At 44.7% G+C, this 25,034-nt stretch overlaps 1 protein-coding gene across 6 annotated transcripts in view; it reads left to right on the top strand.

The window, feature by feature from the left end:
• The window catches only part of nod1 (nucleotide-binding oligomerization domain containing 1), an 86,735-nt gene extending 62,093 nt beyond the window's left edge, over nucleotides 1-24,642 (top strand). For 5 of the 6 annotated variants that reach the window (XM_078197696.1, XM_078242453.1, XM_078197685.1 and 2 more), the window contains 6 exons: nucleotides 3,246-3,329; nucleotides 12,927-13,010; nucleotides 15,644-15,727; nucleotides 17,666-17,749; nucleotides 18,224-18,307; nucleotides 22,373-24,642. In XM_078197696.1, coding sequence (XP_078053822.1) covers nucleotides 3,246-3,329; nucleotides 12,927-13,010; nucleotides 15,644-15,727; nucleotides 17,666-17,749; nucleotides 18,224-18,307; nucleotides 22,373-22,442 — 490 coding nt within the window. In that variant the 3' untranslated portion in view covers nucleotides 22,443-24,642. The remainder of the gene's footprint in view (nucleotides 1-3,245; nucleotides 3,330-12,926; nucleotides 13,011-15,643; nucleotides 15,728-17,665; nucleotides 17,750-18,223; nucleotides 18,308-22,372) is intronic. The other variant, XM_078197706.1, reaches the window with a different exon arrangement.
• The last annotated feature ends 392 nt before the right edge of the window (nucleotides 24,643-25,034 follow it).

Genomic DNA, 25,034 nt, shown 5'->3' with positions numbered 1-25,034 from the left:
GGGGTGATCTTATAGAGGTCTATATAATAATGAGGGGCACAGATCAGCTAGATAGTCAATATCTTTTCTCAAAGGTAGGGGAGTCTAAAACTAGAGGGCATAGGTTTAAGGTGAGAGGGGAGAGATACAAAAGTGTCCAGAGGGACAATTTTTTCACACACAGGGTGGTGAGTGTCTGGAACAAGCTGCCAGAAGTAGTAGTAGAGGCGGGTACAATTTTGTCTTAAAAAGCATTTAGATAATTACATGGATAAGATGGGTATAGAGGGATATGGGCCAAATGTGGGTAATTGGGATTAGCTTAGGAGTTTTTTTTTAAAAAAGAGCAGCATGGACAAGTTGGGCCGAAGGGCCTGTTTCCATGCTGTAAATCTGTGACTCACCATGCCGCAGTGCTTCAGGATAATAATCTGTAGGTTTGTTCCTTTAAATGGTCAAATCATTTATTTGGGAGAAAGCAATGTTCAGATCTTCATGACTCCACCAGTTTCAGAGTCATGAATCTGCTTAGAAAAAGCACAGATTTCTCCAGTTAACTGAGCATGTTTCTCCAGTGAGTAACCGAGCCATTCTGAGCAGGGAGAGAGAATACAGGTTTGAGCTCTGGTCTTCGAGGAGATGACTGACCTCAGTCAGCTAGGGCACATTTGGTGGGGAGTGTGGGAGGTGGTTGTTACAATTGGCTTTAGCTTAAGAGGAAATTTATCCAGGGTTGCCTCATCCACCTGCTATCCAAGCAAGCTTGGCGTGAGTGTTCTATCAGGGGCACTGGGTATAGACGGTTACCGAGAGCAGCATGTGGGAGGTGGCATAAAACTGAATGAACTCTTCATGAAACTACATAAATAATAAACAGGCGTCAGCAGTGGGAATGAAAGGTCCAGATCTACTGATATATATCCACATATGCACAGATATGTATTGCTTTCTATGTATTCACATTGCAGTCTTTAAAGAAATATTGTGTTATTAGGGTGGCACAGTGGTTAGCACTGCTGCTTCACAGCACCAGGGACCCGGGTTCAATTCCGCCTTCGGGTCACTGTCTGTGTGGAGTTTGCTTGTTCTCCCCATGTCTGCGTGGGTTTTCTCTGGGTGCTCCGGTTTCCTCCCACAGTCTAAACATGTGCAGATTAGGTTGATTGGCCATGCTAAATTGACCCTAGTGTCAGGGAATTAGCAGGGTAAATATGTGGGGTTACAGGAATAGGGTCTCAGTGGGATTGTGGTCGGCACAGACTTGATGGGCTGAATGGCCTCCTTCTGCACTGTGGGGATTCTATAGTCCTCATTCTGTTGATGTTGAGTTTTTAGAGTTTTACAAACTTTTACGCATACATGACTATTCCAAAACTGTAAACCAGTAAATAATACCAAAGAACATCGTTTCATCTATCCCACCTTATCTTAATGATTATTGATTGTGTAAATTGTGCATAAAATCATCTCGGAACTGTTGCAGGAACAAGGTATTACATCATGTGAGCCATATTACACACACTGTACCTTTTTCTTCCAGTGTATATTCTGTACAACATTGAGAATATACAATCAGTATCATAAGATTCATTTTGTATAAGTTAATTCTGAGGGAAGAGGGATGTGCAAGGCTGAATGTTCACCAAGGGAACCTCATATTCTTGTACCAGCTCCGTGTCCGATGAGGGCAGGGTCAAGCTTGTTGTGACACCAAAGTTATTTTAATCCTCATTGCATCCATCGGTACTTACAATGATGGGGTGAAGTATTTGATTTTGACCTGCAACTAGTCATAGAGTCATAGAGGTTTACAGCATGGAAACAGGCCCTTCGGCCCAACTTGTCCATGCCGACCTTTTTTTTTAAAACCCAAAGCTAGTCCCAATTGCTCGCATTTGGCCCATTTCCCTCTATACCCATCTTACCCAGGTAATGTCTAAATGCTTTTTAAAAGACAAAATTGTATCCGCCTCTACTACTACCTCAGGCAGCTTGTTCCAGACACAGTAGACCAAATCCATCAAGAAACTAGTGGAATCTAGGTCTGTTGTAGACTATTTGAGAGTGATTGATAGTAATTTGTCAACAACTCCATTATGATTGCATTGTACAATTATCACAATAATAGAAGTCAAACTGGACGGAACTTGCCTTTTTTTACCCAACAGATCTTTAAATTAGTGAAGGAGGGGCGGGAGGGGGGGGGGGGGGCAGAACGGTGACAACTGGCGGGGGGGGCGGAATGGTGACAACTGGCCAGGGTAATAATAATGCAGTACAATTTCTGCACATTTCTCCCAATATGTTACCATAGCTTTGACAGGGTTTTGATGGAAACCCTGGATAAATGGCATAAGAAAGAAGCTATGACTCTTCTCCAGTTTCTACTGAAGCTACAACGGGAGATTGAATGCCCCCTACTGTAATTGTATCCCAGGAAAATTATTTCTTTAAGGGAAAGAAATGAGTTAGTGCGAAGGTTGCAAGGCGGGACACTTTTTTCACCCCAGTGTCAGCTTTAACATAGAGCGGAGATCCCAGTTGGCTTCTTTAATTGTTGTTAAGAGGCCCTTAGCAAGTTGGATCAGCTACCTGCTGCTTTCAGGTGGGTAGCCCGGCTGTCCATCCATGGGGACTGGAGGGAGCCGGGAATCCGGCACGTGGGCAGCAGTTGTATTTTTAGATCCACCCACCACAGATATCAACCCCAGCGAAGGCTAAATATCAGGCCTCATGTACCTGCATTTGCCCCGAATACCTTTGGTTAACAAAAATCTACCAACCACATTCTTGAAGTGACCAGTTGATCTAGAATTAACTGCTCGATCCTTGAGACCAATCCCTTTCGAACTCTCTGCCATTGGGACATTTTTTTGGCTAAGATCAAGTATAGTATTCACATCCTGCACTTGGTTGAAGTTACACTAAGGCTTCATTTGAAGCAATTTTTTAAAGCGACATCTCGGCCTTTTAGCTAAGATGCAAGAGATTGGAGAAGGTGCAATGCCTGCTCCAATCAGCTTGGATCATGTAGATCAAGCCCAAGACAGGAAGTGAGAGGCCTGTCTTGTCAGCGTGGATCTGGAATGTCTCACTTGCTGAGACTTTGAATTGGACTTAGATTGGATTGAATTGGATATAAACAAAAAAAACAAAGAGCCAATGAAGGAAAAGAGGGGAAACTCTAAGTTTGATATTTGAGGCTGAAACAATATATTTTATAAATATGTACTATAGAAGTTTTTAAAATCAATCTGATATTGCAGAATTGGACTCAACAAACTTACAAGCGAAGGAGGGACATTATTAGCACAAGCGATTCAGAAAAACAAGGTCATTAGAGATGTAGGGTGAGTATCCAATCTGCTCTTCACGCTCTTGGTGTTCAGAAAATAACAAGATAATCTTTGGCTAAAGAAAATGAACTCAGTTTGTTTTAGTCTGATCCTAGATCCGTCTTACTCTGGTGAAATGTTTCTCAAGTGACTTTGGGTTTTTCTCTCCACTTTTCTACCTGGAAGTCCAAACCATTTGTGGATCATTCTTTGCGAAATGAAAAACCTCTTAACTTATCTACTCTGATGAATCCTTACATCTCAGCCATTTCTGCAATCCTGGAGGACATTGGTTGAAAATCAGTTTTCCATGTCTTATCTTCCGCCTCCCATTCTTTGGCCTCACAGTGCCAGGGACCCTGGTTCAATTCCGGGCTTGGGTGACTGTGGGGAATTTGCACATTCTCCCTATGTCTGCATGGGTTTCCGCCAGGCGCTCCGGTTTCCTCCCACACTCTAAAGATGTGCGGATTAGGTGGATTGGCCCTGTTAAATTGCCCATTAGTGTCAGGGGGACTAGCTAGGGTAAATGCATGGGGTTATGGGGATCGGGCCTGGGTGGGATTGTGGACGGTGCAGACTCGATGGGCCAAATGGCCTCCTTCTGCACTGTAGGATTCTATGATTCTTTTGAGAAATTTATATAATCACAGCCTACTCTCTGTTCACCTTTGAAGGTCTCTATTTGAAACCTCCAGCTTTGTCATAGAATCCCTACAGTACAGAAGGAGGCCATTTGGCCCATCAAGTCTGCACTGACTCTCCAACAGAGCATCTTACTCATGCCCTATCCCCATAACCCAACGTATTTGACCCACTAATCCCCTAACCTACACATCTTGGGACACAATTTAGCGTGGCCAATCCCCCCAACCTGCACATCTTCAGACTGTGAAAGGAAACCGGAGCACCCGGAGGAAACCCACACAGACACGGGGCGAGCGTGCAAACTCCACACAGACAGTGACCCGAGGCTAGAATCGAACCTGGGTCCCTGGCACTGTGAGGCAGCGGTGCTAACCACTGTGCCACCGTGCAACCCTCACCATGCAGCACCTCATCAGCAGCAGCAGTTTCACCAGTCAGTCCTTCTCATGCCAAGTTCCTCCAAGATTTAACATGTGGTTTTGAAAGGACATCTGTTCAAAGTTGCATTTTCACCACACGTTTTGTGCTTTCCCCAGCAGACAGACTCCTTAACAAACAGCTCTGAAATTTCCTTTGTATCAAACTGTACGCAAAAAATAACCTCAACACTCTGAGTTACAGAAATCGAGCACAAATAATCGATGTGACTACCTATTTTGAAAGAGAAATATGAAAGCATTTTCTCCCCTTATTTTTCTGGTGTGTATTATAAATAAATCGTAGTAAACCATGTTGCAAGCCAGGACTGTACCTTATCTGTGCAAAAATAGTACTCACATGATTCAAAAACACCATGGGTATTTCCTCATTACTCTACCACTCCTGAAAACTATTCAGTTAAATTCAAGTTCCTGATTATTTTTATTTTGTATGTGACATGGAAAGCATCTCAAGGATAGGGAACGGATCATTTTTTCCCCCCGACTTATCCACTGTAGGGGGGAAAAGGGGGAAATTAAAAGTTTTTTCTGAATCTCGAACTTCATTCAATGTCCGTCTTGGGTATTCCTGAGGCAAAATGCAGAACAGTGAGCTGTTTTCTGTTCTAAACCCAGGGCAGAATTTTACACTCCCCCCTCATGCAGGTTGTGAGGTGGTGGAGGGGTGGGGGGGGGGGAGGTTGGGGGGGGGGACGCAGAGCAGGACTGTCAAATTGCATGGATGGGATTCTTTCTGGGATCCCGCTCACCCCGACCCAGACTCAATTTCACAGAGACACGGGCAGGGTCTGAGGTGGGAAACCTGCCCTTTTTCCCTATTAAGGCTCTTAAGCAATGCCCATGTGGTGGGGGCGGTTTCCATATGAACCTCTGTGCATTAGGGCAGCCTTTAAAAATCACATCCCAATCTTTATGAAACCAAGTTGTCGGTGGAGCAGGCTCAATCAGAGCCCGTCCCGCCAGTGTTACATCTTGGGATCTGCCCCTTGCCATTTTTTTTATGTACCCAACAATATGGCGGAGAAAGCTGCCGATGGTGCCCGTGGCTTCAACACCACTTTTCCTGCCCGCTCTGCCAAATACGGTGAAAACTCTGCTAAAGTGTTTACAGCCAAAGAAGTACTTTAAAACTGCAATCATTTTTGTAAAGTAGTCCACGATCAACGTGCACAGTTAGGCCCCACAAGCAGCAAAGAAATAAATCAGTTTAGTGGTTTTATTTGGGTGAACGTAGCCCAGTCCATCACGCAAACCAGCCTGTCATCCATTGACTCTGTCTACACTTCCCGCTGCCTCAGAAAAGCAGCCAGTATGATCAAGGATCCCACGTACCCCAGACACGCTCTCTTCCACCGTCTTCCATCGGGAAATAGATATAAAAGTCTGAGGTCACGTACCAAACAACTCAGGAACAGCTTCTTCCCTGCTGCCATCAGACTTTTGAATGGACTTACCTTGCACTAAGTTAATCTTTCCTTACATCCTAGCTATGACTGTAACACTACATTCTGCACCCTCTCCTTTCCTTCTCCCCTATGTACTCTCTGAACGGTATGCTTTGTCTGTATAGTGCACAAAAAACAATACTTTTCACTATATACCAAAATATGTTACAATAATAACTCAAACCAAAAATATTGGCCAGGATACTGCTCAGCTAAATAATGCTCAAGGATCTTTTACCCCTCCATTGTTTAATGTCTTATCCAAAAGATGGCATCTCCAACAGTGCCGCACTCCCTCAGTACTGCATTAGAGTGTCTGACTAGGTTATTTCTTTCTTTCTCTAACCTTTATTTAGCCAGGCAAGTCAATTGCAAACCAATTCTCATGTACAATAATGACCTGGCCAAGAGGCTAACATTACAACAACAGAAATCACGCAGTAATACGATTCATTTACACATTAAAAACAATATAATACAAAATAGCAATGAGCTGGATTTGTTTAAAAGCAGACAGGTAACAAAATAACCACAACAGACACCATAAATAAAGCAAAGTTGTTCTCATTCGCCATCTCGGAACCCTCACAGTTGAGAAAGTCCCACCAACTCTCCACCGGTGCTGCTGTTCCTCGGAGCCGCCGTCAGTTCCGCTCTCGCTCCCGGTGTCATTACTCTGGCCGCTCCCAGTGTTAGATTATGCATACAGGTATTTAGGCAGAAACCTGAGCCCAAGATCTCCTGACTCAGTGACATTCTACCAACTGAGTCAAAGGTAACTTAACCCTCAACTTCACAAAGAAGTGGTTGTCACTGCTGCCTCACAGCTCCAGGGTCTTGGGTTCAATTCCGGCCGTGGGTGACTGTGTGGAGTTTGCACATTCTCCCCGTGTCTGTGTGTTTTCTTCAGGTTCTCTGGTTTCCTCCCACAGTCCAAAGATGCGCAGGTTTGGTTGATTGGCCATGTTAAATTGCTCCTAACGTGTAGGTTAGGTGGATTAGCTATGATGGATGTTCTGGGTTGCAGTGATGGGGCAGGGGGGTGGGCTGGGCATGGGTGGCATGCTCTTCGGAGGGTCGGTGCAGACTCGATGGGCCAAATGGCCTCCTTCTGCACTGTAGGGATTCTATGATTTTTCTGTTCCCCACCACAATGACCCTGAGGCCTCTCTGAGTGAAATTGCTTGTGGCTACCTCCAGAACTTTAAACTATAGTAACAGGGAATCTTTTCCATTCCTGAAAATTTTTCTTGCTACGCTGTAACTGCATCAATAAAGCAGTCAGAGCTCTTCTACCCAAGTGTGATAGCCAGAGATCAAACACAACTCCTGGAAATAAAAAACAATTTTTTCAAAAGTATCCTAGAATCTTCAGATCACAGAAGAATGCCTTTCGGTCCATCATGTCTGAGCTTTCCATTTAATCTCACTTTCCCACTCTTTGCCCAAAGCCATCCAAATTTTTCCTTTTTGACTACACATCCAATTTCCTTTCTGTTTCTAACACCCTTCCAGCGCGATACGATGACACAGTGGTTAGCACTGCTGCCTCACAGTGCCAGGGACCTGGGTTTGATTCCAGCCTTGGGTGACTGTCTGTGTGGAGTTTGCACGTTCTCCACATGTTTGCGTGGGTTTCCTCGGGGTGCTCCGGTTTCCTCCCACACTCCAAAGGGTTAGGTTGATTGGCCATGCTAAATTGCCCCTTAGTATCAGGGGGATTAACAGGGTAAATACATGGAGTTAAAGGGATGGGGGCTGGATGGGATTGTTATTGGTGCAGGCTCGATGGTCCAAAAGGTCTCCTTCTGCACTGTAGGGATTCTGTGCATTCCAGCACAAAGAAACTTGATATGTAAAAAAAACTTCCCATCGTCTCCCCTGGTTATTTAGGCAACTGCCTTAAATCTGTGTCTCCTGGTTGTGGAGCCCCCTGTTAGTGCAAACAATTTCTCTTTATTCACTCAATCAGGATACTCCAGATTAGGCCCCTCAAACTTGTCAGCTCTGAGGAGAATAATCCCAATGTCTTTAGTCTCTCCACATAATCCCTTATCCCTAGCACCATTCTACTAAACTTCATTTATCTCTCCAAGGCTTTGACATTCTTCTTAAGTATGCTGCTCGGAATTCAACAATACTGAAGCTGAGACCTAACCAGTCATTTGCAGTGAAGTACAGTCCAGTTGCACTAAAGTTTTAATGCCTTTACAGCTTAATGTAGGTGAAGTACCACTCTGAGCAGGATCCCTGATCTATTTAACATTGCTTCCCTGAAAAGCAGACACATGCTACCTCTCAAAGTGGCCTACGCTGACGACATGCTTCCAGTTCCAGCAGTGCCAGTGCAAGACCGGCTGAGTTTTTCCGGCACTTTCTGTTTCTATTTCAGCAGTGCCAGTGTGGGAAGGCATCAAGCAAAGGTCAGAGGCTTCTTCTGAGGAAGGGAGAGAGAATCCAACAGTGTCACCCAGAGCTATCCCTATGGATCTTCATGGAGACAAGTCATCGAGTAGCATTGCCATTGGTTTGGGAGCAGCTAACTAACCCTTCCCTTTCATTAGAGGATGGTGCATAGTGAAAGGAGATGATAGAGAGGGGAAAGAATACGTGTCAATTCAAAAAAACAGAAATCTTGCTTTGCAGTTTCATAATTGCCAATTTCCAATGTTTACAGAGATTCTGATTCCTAGCAGTTAGTGAGGGGTGGCTGGATTGATTGTTCTTTGTTTAATTATGGAGTGGTGACTCTTTGTGCACCATGTGGAACTTGTTTAAGGAACAGCTACTATGCGTCCTTGATAAATATGTACCTGTCAGGCAGGGAGGAAGCAGACGTGTGAGGGAACCGTGGTTTACTAAGGAGGTTGAATCTCTTGTGAAGAGGAAGAAGGAGACTTATGTTAAGATGAGACGTGAGGGCTCAGTTAGGGCACTTGAGAGTTACAAGTTAGCCAGGAAGGACCTAAAGAAAGAGTTAAGAAGAGCCAGGAGGGGACATGAGAAGTCTTTGGCAGGTAGGATCAAGGAAAACCCTAAAGCTTTCTATCGGTATGTCAGGAGTAAAAGAATGACTAGGGTAAGATTAGGGCCAGTCAAGGACAGTAGTGGGAAGTTGTGCGTGGAGTCTGAAGAGATAGGAGAGGCACTAAATGAATATTTTTCGTCGGTATTCACACTGGAGAGGGACAGTGTTGTCGAGAGGGGAGTACTGAGATGCAGGCTGTTGGACTGGATGGGATTGATGTTCATAAGGAGGAGGTGTTAGCAATTCTGGAAAGGGTAAAAATAGATAGGTCGCCTGGGCTGGATGGGATTTATCCTAGGATTCTCTGGGAGGATAGAGAGGAGATTGCAGAGCCTTTGGCTTTGATCTTTGTGTCGTCATTGTCTACAGGAATAGTGCCAGAAGACTGGAGGATAGCAAATGTTGTCCCCTTGTTCAAGAAGGGGAGTAGGGACAACCCTGGTAATTACAGACCGGTGAGCCTTACTTCTGTTGTGGGCAAAGCATTGGAAAGGATTATAAGAGATAGGATTTATAATCACCTAGAAAGGAATAATTTGATTAGGGATAGTCAGCATAGTTTTGTGAAGGGTAGGTCGTGCCTCACAAACCTTATTGAGTTCTTTGAGAAGGTGACCAAAGAGGTGGATGAGGGTAAAGCGGTTGATGTGGTGTATATGGATTTCAGCAAAGCGTTTGATAAGGTAAGCTTTTGCAGAAAATATGGACACATGGGATTGAGGGTGATTTAGTGGTTTGGATCAGGAATTGGCTAGCTGTAAGAAAACAGAGGGTCGTGGTTGATGGGAAATATTCATCCTGGAGTTCAGTTACTAGTGGTCTACTGCAAGGATCTGTTTTGGGGCCACTGCTGTTTGTCATTTTTATAAATGACCTGGTTGAGGGCTTGGAAGGATGGATTAGTAAATTTGCGGATGATACTAAAGTCGGTGGAGTTGTAGACAGTGTGGAGGGAAGTGGCAGGTTACAGAGGGACATAGATAAGCTGCAGAGCTGGGCTGAGAGGTGGCAAATGGAGTTTAATGCGGAAAAGTGTGAGGTGATTCACTTTGGAAGGAGTAACAGGAATACAGAGTACTGGGCTAATGGTAAGATACTTGGTAGTGTGGATGAACAGAGGGATCTGGGTGTCCGTGTGCATAGATCCCTAAAAGTTGGCACCCAGGTTGATAGGGTTGTTAAGAAGGCGTACGGTGTGTTCGCTTTTATTGGTAGAGGGATTGAGTTTCGGAGCCAGGAGGTCATGCTGCAACTGTACAAAACTCTGGTGCGGCCGCATTTGGAGTATTGCGTACAGTTCTGGTCGCCGTATTATAGGAAAGATGTGGAAGTGTTGGAAAGGGTGCAGAGGAGATTTACCAGAATGTTGCCTGGTATGGTGGGAAAATCGTATGAGGAAAGGCTGAGGGGCTTGAGGTTGTTTTCGTTAGAGAGAAGAAGGTTAAGAGGTGACTTAATAGAGGCATACAAGATGATCAGAGGATTAGATAGGGTGAGAGCCTTTTTCCTCGGATGGTGATGGCTAGCATGAGGGGACATAGCTTTAAATTGAGGGGTGAGAGATATAGGACAGATGTTAGAGGTAGGTTCTTTACTCAGAGAGTAGTAAGGCCGTGGAATGCCCTGCCTGCAGCAGTAGTGGACTCGTCAACATTAAGAGCATTCAAATGGTTATTGGATAAACATATGGATGATATTGGAATAGTGTAGATTAGAGGGGCTTTAGATTGGTTCCACTGGTCGGCGCAACATTGAGGGCCAAAGGGCCTGTACTGCGCTGTAATGTTCTATGTTCTATGTATGGTATGATTTGTATGGATAGCACACAAAACAATACTTTTCACTGTATCACAGAATCTACAGTGCAGAAGGAGGCCATTTGGCCCATCAAGCTTGCACCGACAACAATCCCACCTAGTCCCATCCCTGCAACCCACATATTTACAGTCCTGACACTAAGGAGCAATTTATCATGGCCAATCAACCTAACCCACACGTCTTTGGACTGTGGGAGGAAACTGGAGCACCTGGAGGAAACCCCTCACGCAGACAGAGGGAGAACATGCAGACTCCACACAGACAGAGACCCGAGGCCAAAATTGAACCTAGGCCCCTGGCGCTGTGAGGCAGCAGTGCTAACCACTGTGCCACCGTGCCTCGATACATATGACCATGATAAATCAAATCAAATATATTTCTCTATGGAGAGTACCCATTATAGAAAAGTATTTGACTTGGATGTTTGAAAGTTGTTTGTAACATTGTGATTCTGTTACTGAACATAAGGACATAAGAACTAGGAGCAGGAGTAGGCCATCTGGCCCTTCGAGCCTGCTCCACCAATCAATAAGATCACGGCTGACCTTTTTGTGGATTCAGCTCCACTTACCTGCCCGCTCACCATAACCCTTAATTTCTTTACTGTTCAAAAATTTATCGATCCTTGCCTTAAAAACATTCAATGAGGTAGCCTCAACTGCTTCACTGGGCAGGGAATTCCACAGATTCACAACCCTTTGTGTGAAGAAGTTCCTCCTCAACTTAGTCCTAAATCTGCTTCCCCTTATTTTTAGGCTATGCCGCTTAGTTCTAGTTTCACCCAGTAAGAAGTTTAACAACACCAGGTTAAAGTCCAACAGGTTTATTTGGTAGCAAAAGCCACACAAGCTTTCGGAGCTGCAAGCCCCTTCTTCAGGTGAGAGGGAATTCTGTTCACAAACAGAGCATATAAAGACACAAACTCAATTTACATGAATAATGGTTGGAATGCGAATACTTACAGTTAATCAAGTCTTTAAGAAACAAAACAACATGAGTTGCTTTGTTTCTTAAAGACTTGATTAGTTGTAAGTATTCGCATTCCAACCATTATTCATGTAAATTGAGTTTGTGTCTTTATATGCTCTGTTTGTGAACAGAATTCCCTCTCACCTGAAGAAGGGGCTTGCAGCTCCGAAAGCTTGTGTGGCTTTTGCTACCAAATAAACCTGTTGGACTTTAACCTGGTGTTGTTAAACTTCTTACTGTGTTTACCCCAGTCCAACGCCGGCATCTCCACATCATGACTAGTTTCACCCGCCAGTGGAAACAACTTCCCTGCTTCTATCTTATCTATTCCCTTCATAATCTTATATGTTTCTATAACACCTCCCCTCATTTTTCTGAATTCCAATGAGTATAGCCCCAGTCTACTCAGTCTCTCCTCCTAAGCCAACCCTCTCCACTCCGGAATCAACCTAGTGAACTTCCTCTGCACCCCCTCCAGTGCCAGTATATCCTTTCTCAAGTAAGGAGACCAAAACTGTACACAGTACTCCAGGTGTGGCCTCACCAGCACGTTATACAGCTGCAACATAACCTCGCTGTTTTTAAACTCCATTCCTCTAGCAATAAAGGACAAAATTCCATTTGGCGTCTTAATTACCTGCTGCACCTGCAAACCCACTCCTTGAGATTCCTGCACAAGGACACCCAGGTCCTTCTGCACAGCAGCATGCTGCAATTCTTTACCATTTAAATAATAGTTCATTTTGCTGTAATTTCTACCAAAATGGATGACCTCACATTTACCAATAGTGTACTCCATCTGCCAGACCCTCGCCCAGTCACTTAGACTATCTATATCCCTTTGCAGACTTTCAGCATCCTCTGCACACTTTGCTCTGCCACTCATCTTAGTGTCATCTGCGAATTTTGACACCCTACACTTGGTCCCCAACTCCAAATTATCTATGTAAATTGTAAACAATTGCGGTTCCAACACTGATCCCTGAGGCACACCACTAGTCACTGATCGCCAATCAGAAAAACACCCATTTACCCCCACTCCTTGCTTTCTGTTAGTTAACTAATCCTCTGTCCATGCTAATACATTACCTGTAACACTGTGCACCTTTATCTTATGTAGCAGTCTTTGGTGCGGCACCAAATGTAACAAATCCATTAATGGTAAAAAGATCACTTTGTTCTCAGACATTCTATCGATATATAGATAGATATTTGCTTGGTTTGAATAGCAATTGTCAGTGAGAACTTTTGAATTGAATTGCAGGATGTGGGGAAATCGGATCGGGGATGCAGGAGCTGTCGCCTTTGCTGAAGCTTTAAGAAACCATCCTTCTTTAAGAGAGCTCAGGTAAATCACATTCTTCACAGTATTTTGGTAATATAAACCTGTTAAATGTCAGCTTGGCCAAAATAGGTCATCCCCTAAGAACTGTAAGCTCGCTCCAACGGTGGATATAATGTCACTGAGCTGCCCAGTCTATCCAGCGGTCTTGGCTTGAGAGTGTGCAAAAGTTCAATTTGCCAAAAGAAAACACAGCCATGAATGAGTAAAGAGGTAAGGAACAACATAAAGATAAAAGAACAAGCATGACAAAATGCAAAAACAAGCATGGTGGCACAGTGGTTAGCACTGCTGCCTCACAGCGCCAGGGACCTGGATTTGATTCCCGGTTTGCGTCACTGTCTGTGTGGTTTGCGCATTCTCCCCGTGTCTGCGTAGGTTTCCTCCGGGTGCTCTGGTTTCCTCCCACAGTCCGAAAGATGTGCTGGTTGGATGCATTGGCCATTCTAAATTCTCCCTCCGTGTACCTGAACAGGTGCCAGTGTGTGGCCACTCGGGATTTTCACAGTAACTTCATTGCAGTGTTAATGCAAGCCTACTCGTAACACTAATAAATAAACTTTAACTTTAAACTTTAAAGATAAGAGCAAATGGGAAAGATGCAAAGAATAAAAAAGGTAATGGAACAGACTGGAAGAGATTAATAAAAGGGAGTATGAAAAGAAAAATAAGTATTGCGGATGCTGGAAATGGGAAATGAAAACAGAAAATGCTGGAAATACTCAGCAGGTCCGACAGCAGGTGTGGAGAGAGAAACAGAGTTAACGTTTCATGCCGAATATAATTCCTCTCCAGAACTTCAGAATCATATTTGACTCGAAACGTTAACTCTGTTTCTCTCTCCAGACATGCTGCTAAACCTGCTGAGTATTCCCAGCATTTTCTGTTTTTATTTCAGCGTAGAAAGAGACTGTTAAGAAATATCAGAATCAGCACAAAAATAAACATTCCTACAGTTACGTCAGGAAAGAACAAGTTGTCAGAAGCACCATGGACTCCTTGGAAACTGATGGCAATGAGATTGTAAATGAAAATAAGAAAATGGCAAACAAGTTTAATTACTTTGCATCAGTGTTAGCTGTAGAGGGAGAGGGTCATTTGATGCACACCCCAAGGAAACTCATATTGAATCAGAGACAGGACTCGCCAACAATTGTATAATAGAGTGGCACCGCGGTTAACCTGTTGCCTCACAGCGCCAAGGACTCTGGTTCCATTCTGGCCTTGGGTGTTTGTCTTTGTGGAGTTTGCACGTTCTCCCTGTGTCTGCTTGAGTTTCCTCCAGGTGCTCCGGTTTCTTCCTAGTTGAAAGATGTGCAGGTTATGTGGATTAGCTATGCTAAATGCGCAGGTTTCCAGGGATAGGGTGGGGGTATGGATCGACCAGAATATTATTTGGACTTCTGTGGAGAGAGAATAGAGCCAACGTTTTGAGTCTGGATGACCCTTTGTCAGAGCTCTGACGAAGAGTCATCCTGACTCGAAATGTCAGCTCTATTCTCTTTCTTCATTGATGCTGTCAGACCCGCTAAGATTTTCCAGCATTTTCTGTTTTTGTTTCAAGATTCCAGTGTCTGCAGTATTTTGCTTTTATGTTATCTGGACTTACAGGGTTAAATTACCAAGAAAGATCACACAAAGGAGGGTTATATTCTCCAGAATTTATGAGGCAGAGAGCTTATTTGATCAATGTTTCCAAGCTATTAGAAAGAATAACTATTGTCATTGACTGGAGAGTCCAAACATTAGAGCCTGGCTTTTCAGCAGTGAAATTCGGAAACACAGCGGCAAGCAAATGATGTCAGAAGTTGTGTAACATCTTCCACAAATGATGCTGGGTTCATTGTCAGCTTTACATCTAAGATTGATAGATTTTTGTTCACTAATGTATGCAGGGATATGGGACAAAGACAGGCACAGGGAGATAGGAAAAGGCACGAAGGACTATTCCTATTGACTTTTTTTCTTTCATCATCCTTCAACAACAGCAACTTATATTTATATACTGCCTTTAACATAATAAAATGTCTTAAGGTGCTCCTGAGTCATTTAAGGCAATGTTAAGTCAGATGATGTATTCAAGAGGTGGCTGGATATAGCACTTGGGGTGAATGGGATCAAAGATTATGGGGAGAAAGCAGGATTAGGCTATTGAGTTGGACGATCAGCCATGATCGTAATGAATGGCAGAGCAGGCTCAAAGGGCCAAATGGCCTCCTCCTGCTTCCTATCTTCTATGTTTCTATGATCTAAAAGCTAGGTCAGAAAGGTTTTAAGGAGCGACTTGAAGAAGGAAAGCAAGGTAGGGAGGTGGAGAGACACTGAGAGGGATTTTCTTCAAAACTACGTTATTGGCCAGAAAGAGCTTTGGGACTTCTGGCAGTCCTGAATGATGCTTATATAAGTGCAAATCTCTTTCTTTTGTACAAAGACAAATGAGACCACAGAGGGATTTGAACCTTTGAGCCAGAGGGACGTAGCGATATAGAGGAGAAATTCCTAGGGCCTAGGCAGTTGAAGTCACAGCTTAGTAAACTGCATCTTGTAAGTCTGGAGTATTGGTCCATACCTTTACTGTCTAATAAGCTGTCATTATCGTTCTCGAATGTGTATTAACAGTACCTGTGTCCTTTATCCAGCCTGGCAGCCAATGGCATTTCCGCAGAAGGTGGGAAGAGTTTGGCAGCTGCACTGAAACATAACAGATCCCTGGAGATATTTTGGTAAGAACAAATCTCAGCTTCAGAATATCCTGCTTTATCTGGGGAGCAGCAGATTTTGTCAAAGCTTTGTTATCCCCAAATGTTCCGATTAGATTTCTTAGCTCCTCAAGATAAGGAAGGTATCTGGAATTACGTAGGACATTTCGCCATCTCCGGAAGGCCCAAAATGTTTTGGAGCATATTCGGCATTATTTGAGGCAATGTTCCCTCTAAGCTGCTTAGCAGTGCAGCAACATGCAAGTTCCCCGTGGAGGTCAGCTCCTTTAAGTTAACATGCCTGAAAGATCATGCAAAAAATTGAAAGATTTCACACACTTAATGTTTTTTAAAATTCATCCATGAGGTGTGGACTTCGCTGGCTGGGCCAGCATTCATTGCCCATCCCTAAAATGCACAACAAAGAAAAATAGAAAGTGTTTAATTTGAAGTGTAGTCGCTGTTGTCATGTAGAAAGCCAATTTATGCACTGCAAGTTCTTTTTTTTACGCATTCGTGGGAAATGGGTGTTGCTGGCTGGCCAGCATTTATTGCCCATCCCTAGTTGCCCGTGTTCAGAGGGCAGTTGAGAGTCAACCACATTGCTGTGGCTCTGGAGTCACATGTAGGCCAGACCAGGTAAGGACGGCAGATTTCCTTTCCGACAGGACATTAGTGAACCAGATGGAAACACTCCCACAAACATTGATGAGTTGGTGACCAGATAATCTGTTTTGATGATGTTGATTGAGAGATAAATATTCATCAGGACAGTGGGGAAGGCTCCCCAGCCCTTCTTTAAAATAGTGTCATGGGTCCTCTTACAGACGCCTGAGAGGACAGATGTGATTAGGTTTAACATTTCAGCTGGAAGGCAGTAGGCCTTCACTCCAGTGGGATCTTCCAGTCCCGCCCTAAGTGCCCCCCCCCCTCCCCTGCTGGCAATGGGTCACCTGGTAGTGGGATGGGCGAGCCACACAGGACAGCGGTGGGACTGGAAGGAAGCTAGGGGAGAAAAAACCAGAGGGCATGGGTTAAGGGTGAAAGGAGAAAAGTTTAAAGTGAATATTAGGGGGGGCTTCTTCACGCAGAGAGTGGTGGGAGTGTGGAATGAGCTGCCGGATAAAGTGGTAAATGCGGGGTCACTTTTAACATTTAAGAAAAACTTGGACGGGTTCATGGATGAGAGGGGTGTGGAGGGATATGGTCCAAGTGCAGGTCAGTGGGACTAGGCATAAAATGGTTCGGCACAGACAAGAAGGGCCAAAAGGCCTGTTTCTGAGCTGTAATTTTCTATGGTTCTATGGTTCTATGGAAGATCCCCCAAGCGGCCAATTATGAGCCACTTCTGCCACCGGGATAAAGACTGCCAGTGGCCGGAATTTTACCATCCTGCCCGCCATGGAGCGTGCGAGGGGCGGACCATGGAAAAGTCCATTGACTTTTGGCAGGATCTTCCGGTTGCGGGATGAGCGAGCCGTAAAATCCCGCCCAGTATGTCCAACAGTGCAGCAAATCCTCAGCGCAGCACTGAAGGATCAATCTAGAAGATGTGCTCAGACTCTGGAGTGAGGCTTAAACCCACAACTGATTCAGTGGCATGAGTGCTGGGGCATAGCCAGGACACAATGCCAGGAGAACAAGGGTTGAAAGCAGCCAACTTAGGACTAGTGCCATCGTTACTCACACGGAGAATGATCAAGACATGGAATGGTTGTACCATATGAAGGAAAGAGTCTGTGTTTACTGTTACAAAGAAAACGAGTAACATATTAATGAAGGGACGCACCCAAATCGTAAACCGTTCCTACCATCAGTTCTGACCAGTTGTGTTTCCAGCTTTTGTTCTGTGCTTTTGTTAAAAGTTACTACTCTTTTGCTTCCGACTTGTGTTTATTGCGTTTGAGCAACAATCAAGTTCAGGAGATTTTTTGATCTCTAACATTTCCTTCTTGAAACTAGGTTGACAGAAAATCAGTTGAATGATGAGGCAGCAGAGTTATTCGCTGAAGCGCTCAGGGTCAACAAAAGCCTGCTTCATTTATGGTAAATGTTTATGTGCATTTTCTGTAACAATATATTTCCTTTGTCTCTGTTAGAATCATAGAACACCTACAGTGCAGAAGGAGGCCATTCAGCCCATCGAGCCTGCACCGACCACAGTCCCACCCAGGCCCTATTCCCGTAACCCCACGTATTTACCCTGCTAATCCCCCTGACACTAAGGGGCAATTTAGCATGGCCAATTCACCTAACCCACACATCTTTGGAGTGTGGGAGGAAACCAGAGCACCCGGAGGAAACCCAAGCAGACACGGGGAGAATGTGCAAACTCCACACAGACATTGACCCGAGGCTGGAATTGAACCTGGGTACCTGGCTCTGTGAGGCAGCAGTGCTAACCACTGTGCCACTGTGCTGCCATATAGCAAAATGGGATTGAAATGCATAATATGTTGATTTAATACTGAAAACAGTGTCATGCAGAATTAATATTGAAATAGCTTCTTTAATTCACAGGGTGATCAATAACAAAATCACTGAGGTGGGAGCAAATCATTTCTTCAAGATACTCCAAGAAAATGAAACAATAGAAGAGATTTGGTAAGAAATATTATAAAATCTTACAACACATTCAACAAAATGAAAAAGCTCTTTGAAAGAGTTATCTCCTTTCTTCCTCCTCTTCCCGCAACATCCTATATTTTTCTTTTCACAAATATTGAATTCCTAATTTACTCATATTGAAATATAGGCCCGAAATTCCCTTCCGCTGCCAGCGAGAATGGAGAATTTAGCCCCCAGCCCAATCTCCATTCACTGCAGCACGACCGGCTAATCCCTGCCGCGGGCGAGGTCGGAGAATTCCGGCCATTGTGTCCTCGTTTCCATGGTGATTCTCTATGTGTGCGCCAATCCACATCGGAGAGGTTGGAAAGGCTTCTGCTCTGGGGTAAAACTGTATAGTCAAAATAAAATGGTCCTGGGATATCAATTGGCCATCAATGGGGGTGGGGTGGGTGGGAGCTAGGGGTCAGGTGGGATGCAAACACTTTCTTTTCAAATCTCAAAACTGTTCCCAAACCAACCCACTTCTGGATTTGGAAGAGGTAGACCAGGGGATGGCCAGCTAACCCTACTGGGGATGGAACTCTGAAGATTTAACCATGGTCTCCAGGGTTTTCCAAGCCGACAGAAACCTGGCCACTCTAGGAACACAAGAGCAGCTTTATGGAAAAGGAAATTGTCCTTACAACACCGCTTGTAGGCCAGGAGGAGTGTGAATGCTTCCTCTTAGCCCAGCAAGCTACAAGAATGATCCAGGAATGAAGAGTTTGTCATATGAGGAGTGGTTGAGGAATCTGGGCCTATACTCGATGGAGTTCAGAAGGATGAGGGGGAATCTAATTGAAACTTACAGAATACCGAGAGCCTAGATAGAGTGGATGTGGAAAGGATGTTTCCACTAGTGGGAGAGATTGGCACAACCTCAGAGTGATGGGGCATTCCTTTAAAACTGAGATGAGAAGAATATCTTCAGCCAGAGGGTGGGGATCTGTGGAACTCATTATCACAGAGGGCTGTGGAGGCCAGGTCATTGAGTGTCTTTAAGAAAAAGAGATAGATAGGTTCTTGATTAATAAGGGGTTCAAGGGTTATGGGGAGAAGGCAGGAGTACAGGGATAAGAATCATATCAGCCATGATTGAATAGCGGAGCAGACTCGATGGGCCGAGCTCCACTGACAACAGACTGCCACAACCTCCCACCATTCATGCCTCCCCACCTGAGCCCCACCCCCAGCATCAAGGAGTGGAGGCCCCCAAGATTCCCATTCTCTCCCCCATCCCATACCCCATCCCGCCCCGCCCCCTTACAACCACTAGCTCTGTGCCAGATCCTTTCCCTGCCCACTAGGGGGCCAAGCCAGTCAGTCAGTCAGGCTGACTTCTGGACAGGGGACTTGTTGGGGAAAAGAAAAGACAACACTGTGGTGTACCAATTCATCTGGGGAAATTCAGACTGCTGGAGTTCCCCAGGAAAAACCACTCACCCCAACAGTCGCCCAGCCTCTTCACCCACTGATCACAGAATCCTTCCACATTGAGGCCGCTATCTAAAACCCCTTTAATTTACCCTTAACCATGTGGCTAGGGTACTTGCTGCTGTGACTTCACGTATATTGTTATGGATAGTCATGTTTTCCCATGTGTTTCATTGTTGTGCTGGTGTTTAACAGTTTGCCTGCCAATGTTAGAGCAGTAACTACACAACCTCAGGCAATCTTACTGTGCGTTGAAACGATTCTGCTGCTTAAATGGGTGATAATCACTTACTTGATTATCTCAGTGTTAACAATGGTCCCTGTGAGTCAGAAAGTGCACTGTTCAGGAGGCTGCTCCTGACAGTCCCACTCTGTGGAGATTGGAGCTCTGGCTTTGCAATCTGGGTCGAAATCCACTCGTATCGAGTGGCTGAGGAAGGTATCTCCCTCATCGCATGGTTTGTAGCAGCCCATAAAACCCTCTCCCCATAAGGACTAAGTCGGTTAGGATTACATTCACTGGAGTTTAGAAGGGTGAGAGGGGATCTCTTAGAAACCTATAAAATTCTAACAGAGTTAGACAGGGTAGATTCAGAAAGAATGTTCCCAATGGTGGGGGAGTCCAGAACTAGGGGTCATAGTTTGAGGATAAGGGGTAAACCTTTTAGGACTGAGGTGAGGAGAAATTTCTTCACCCAGAGAGTGGTGAATGTGTGGAATTCACTACCATTGAAAGTAGTTGAGGCCAAAGCGTCTGATTTCAAGAAAAAATTAGATACAGCTCTTGGGACTAAAGGGATCAAGGGATATGAGGGGAAGTGGGGGATCAGGATGTTGAATTTGATGATCAGCCATTATCAAAATGAATGGCAGAGCAGGCTCAAAGGGCCGAATGGCCTACACCTGCTTCTAGTTCCTATATTTCTAACCACCCTCTAGTTCCTGAATAGGGGATCATTCACGTTGCAGCCTGTCAGATTGTTAACCAAAGAGTCAATCATACCACTGCTCCACAGGGTTCTCCAAGACTATGAAATTTCTGCTTCTTTTCAATAAAATTTGAGTAGATCAATGTTCTTTCACAGAACCTTGTAAACAAGAGATGTTGTGTGTTATCCGGTACTTAGTGGTCACTAAGGCCTGACTCTTTTGTCCGTCGGGTGGGCGCACTTGGCAGACCTGGAAGCGGACGCAAAACATGCTTCCGGTCGCAGTCAGTCCCGGAACGCTGGCTGGCCAATTAACCAGCGAGAAGAGGGCGGGTGTGGAGAAAAGGGGGAGGTGTGGGCTGGCGCATTCCCGGGGGGCGGGGGGGACAGTCGCTATGGAGTTGCCTCAGGGAGCTGCAGACCTGTAAAACAAAATTCGATGGAAAATGCATAGTGTGTCTAGACAGCCAATCCGAACACAAACCTCCGTCCCCAGAAGCCTCTTTAAATTTTATTTTAGCCCAGATAATTCATTCCGCCCTGTAGAATAGAATCCTACAGTGCAGAAGGAGGCCATTTGGCCCATCACATCTCCACCGACCACAATTCCACCCAGTCCCTATCCCCAGAACCCCACGCATTTACCCTAGCTAGTCCCCCTAACACTAAGGGGCAATTTAGCATGGCCAATCCACCTAACCCACACATTGGATATGTCCAAGATGGAGCGAGGCGGGGCGGCACGGTAGCACAGTGGTTGGGACGGCACGGTAGCACAGTGGTTAGCACTGCTGCTTCACAGCTCCAGGGACCTGGGTTCGAATCCCGGCTCGGGTCGCTGTCTGGGTGGAGTTTGCACATTCTCCCTGTGTCTGCGTGGGTTTCCTCCGGGTGCTCCGGTTTCCTCCCACAGTCCAAAGATGTGCGGGCGAGGTTGATTGGCCATTCTAAATTGCCCCTTAGTGTCCCGGGATGCATAGGTTAGAGGGGTTAGTGGGTAACTATGTGGATAGGGCCTGAGTGGGATTGTGGTTGGTGCAGACTCGATGGGCCGAATGGCCTCTTTCTGCACTGTAGGATTCTATGATTCTATGATTCTTGCAAGCTGTGCCCAGCATAGCTTCTAATTCTATCTTTTACTCTCGTTCTATGCTTTCCTTCTCTATGAACAATATTTTTTGTCTGTATAGCGCGCAAGAAACAATACTTTTCACTGTATGTTAATACATGTGACAATAATAAATCAAATCAAACATTGGACTGTGGGAGGAAACCCACGCAGACACGGGGAGATTGTGCAAACTCCACACAGACAATGACCCAAGCCGGGAATCGAACCCGGGTCCCTGGCGCTGTGAGGCAGCAGTATGTAGTGCACTTCTACATATATTAATACCAAACCAAATAGTTAGCAGTTGATGTGTCTTTGAGCAAAGGAGGGAGCTTCACACAGCACTGTGCCACCGTGCTGCCCCGGTATCGAGGTTGAAGCCTAAATGTAAAGACTTTCCTGGCCAATTGGCCCACTCACCAACTGTAAAAGCAGACGAGCCGTGTAAAATTGCATTCAATTGGCCCCTGAATGGGCAAAGTTGCCTGTTTGCTTGTCGGCAGGTGCATTTCCGACTCTCGTTTGCTCCCGCTGACTGATATATTAACAGGCGTTGTTAACCTGTTTGATTTCTTTCCCAATCAGCTTGAACGGTAATTGTATCTCTGCGGAAGAAGCCAAAAGGTTTGCGAAAGATAGGCGGATTGTCTTGTGAATGATGGTTTCTGTGCGATTAGGTGGAGCCATCCTACGCCATGAAGCTGAGAAGTATTCAACAGTCGTAACACTCTCTGCCTATGGAAGGAAAAAGATATCTGCCTAGTGTTTTCTATGTGGGTTCCAGTGAGTGGGACAATATACAAGGACTGAAATCTTGCTGTAAAACCAGCTTGTAAACCCTGGTATTTTCTACCATGTATTAAAAATGCCTTTGTGACTCATCGAATATGAGAAACTGTAGCTGCCGAAACTTCTCAAGATTTCATTGAGAATGCCTGAAATGACCATGACATCTATCATTACTACTCTTCCACCACCAATGACATATTTTATACTGAAACAGTGTCTAATTGGTATTTCCATCATTCAAACAGCAGCTAAATGTTTGTACTTATTTATGGTTATTTATGGTATAACCCACTGGTGGATAATAAAAATAACCTCATGGGAATGAATTGACTTAAGTCTGTAAAAATAATGTTTGCATATTGTCATGGACAGGTGAGAGAGACAGAGTGAAATTGCCAATTTCTTCCTGTTTCTAATCAGTGTTGTTTAATGTTGATAATGTGTGTTTCCAACATGAATTTAAATATTATCCATTCACACACTCACCCAGAAATATCTTTCACCATGTCAATCACACAACACACATACCCAAGAAAGATACAATTAAAGACAGTAATGCACTTCTACATATATTAAAACCAAACCAAATAGTTAGCAGTTGATGTGTATTTGAGCAAAGGAGCTTTACACACCTGGGAATTTAAATTCAGATGGCTGGGGTCAAACCTGGATAACGCACAGGGTTCCCTCAAACTAAGGACTGTTCAGCCCAAAATGTAGGCAGACCCTAATGACTGTTGTAACCTGATGTCCAATTTAAAGTTTATTTTATTAATGTCACAATGTAAGGGGAATTTCTTGGGATGTCCCACTGGGGTGGGGGGGGGGTCCTGTATTCAGTTGATCTCAGCAAACGCGAAGACTTGCGAAAGACAGTATGCAGTTAAAGACGTTCTTTATTTGACCAACACGTTTTGGGGGAGGGATAGTCAGAGGATTCTAACCTCTCTCTGATGTTACATCACATGAGCACAACAGATTATACATATCTGAAGATTTCATCTTCCAGCCCCACCTGTCATCCAAGATGATGGTCCAATTACATTCATATACTATAGTTACTTCAGCCAATAGCATTCTAACTTCTAGCAGAATTAGGGATTCATTAGTCAACCGAACCCATTGATTCTTTCCCCCGTTGCCTAGTAAATTCACCTATGCGAATCCGGTAGGTTCAAGGGTCGCTTCTAACATCTGCAGTCCTGGGAACGAGAAGGGAGTCATCTTCCTTATCTCTTCTCTGTCCCTTATACCAGTGGAGGCTGAATGCATCTATTCATTGCAGCTTGTAGCTGCCTGGCCTGCCTCTGATAATAGGCTATATGCTCTGTGCTTCATTGTTCCAAAAGAATGTGGTCTGTCTAGTTACACTTATTTCCCATTATGCTAAGGGGTAAACTGCTTGTTGGCCAAAGCTCACAAGAAAATACAAAAATACAGTTTAAATCTATAATACTTGTTCAACAATGATTATATATGTGCTTATACAAACAATACCTTCATATAGCATATGAGTGAGGCACATTGTGATACCTTTGATATATATAAGGCACATTGTGGTCCTAATTTTAAACTAATCTACTTTGTTTTAATAGTCTCAGAAAGCAGGGGTTTCTGAATCCCCTGCTATACACAGGTAGGCTTACATTAATACTGCAATGAAGTTACTGTGAAAATCCCCTAGTCGCTACACTCTGGTGCCTGCTCGCGTACACTAAGGGAGAATTTAGCATGGCCGATGCACCTAACCAGCACGTCTTTCAGACTGTGGGAGGAAACCGGGACACCCAGAGGAAACCCACGCAGACATGGGGCAAAGATGCAGACTCCGCACAGACAGTGACCCAAGCCGAGAATTGAACCCGGGTCCGTGGCGCTGTGAGGCAGTAGTGCTAACCTCACCGACACACTTAGAGCTGTTCAGTGGAGGCTTTTAAAATACTTTAAGCCACATACATCTTAAAAAGGCAGGATGACACAACCTTTTCTTTGCAGCTGTGATGTTGTTGGTGTTCTGTTGACTGCCTGGTCTCGCTCTTCTCTCAACTTTTGGATTAAAGGATTTCAAAATCAACAGTCTCAATCTCATGATGAAAGGCCATTGATACGTGTTAAAAGGCAAATGATGGTCTTTCATAGTGTAGGTCAAATCCACTGATAAATGACAGAGGGTTGTCTTTAGCACTTCATTGTGGACATGCAGTCTCAGGAACCCTCCTTTGTTACATGGCAGACCGCGAGTCTGGGGAGTCTCCCTGTCTGTGGGAGTTATGGGCGGCATGATGGCACAGTGGTTAGCAATGCTGCCTCACAGTGCCAGGGACCCAGATTCAATTCCAGCCTCGGATCACTATCAGTGTGGAGTTTGCATGTTCTCCCCATGTCTGTGTGGGTTTCCTCTGGGTGCTCAAGTTTCCTCCCACACTCCAAAGATGTGCAGGTTAGGTCGATTGGCCAT

The sequence above is a fragment of the Mustelus asterias genome, chromosome 2, assembly GCF_964213995.1.
Source record: "Mustelus asterias chromosome 2, sMusAst1.hap1.1, whole genome shotgun sequence".
NCBI classification, from domain to species: domain Eukaryota; kingdom Metazoa; phylum Chordata; class Chondrichthyes; order Carcharhiniformes; family Triakidae; genus Mustelus; species Mustelus asterias.
This window is presented reverse-complemented; position numbering and strand designations above follow the sequence as displayed.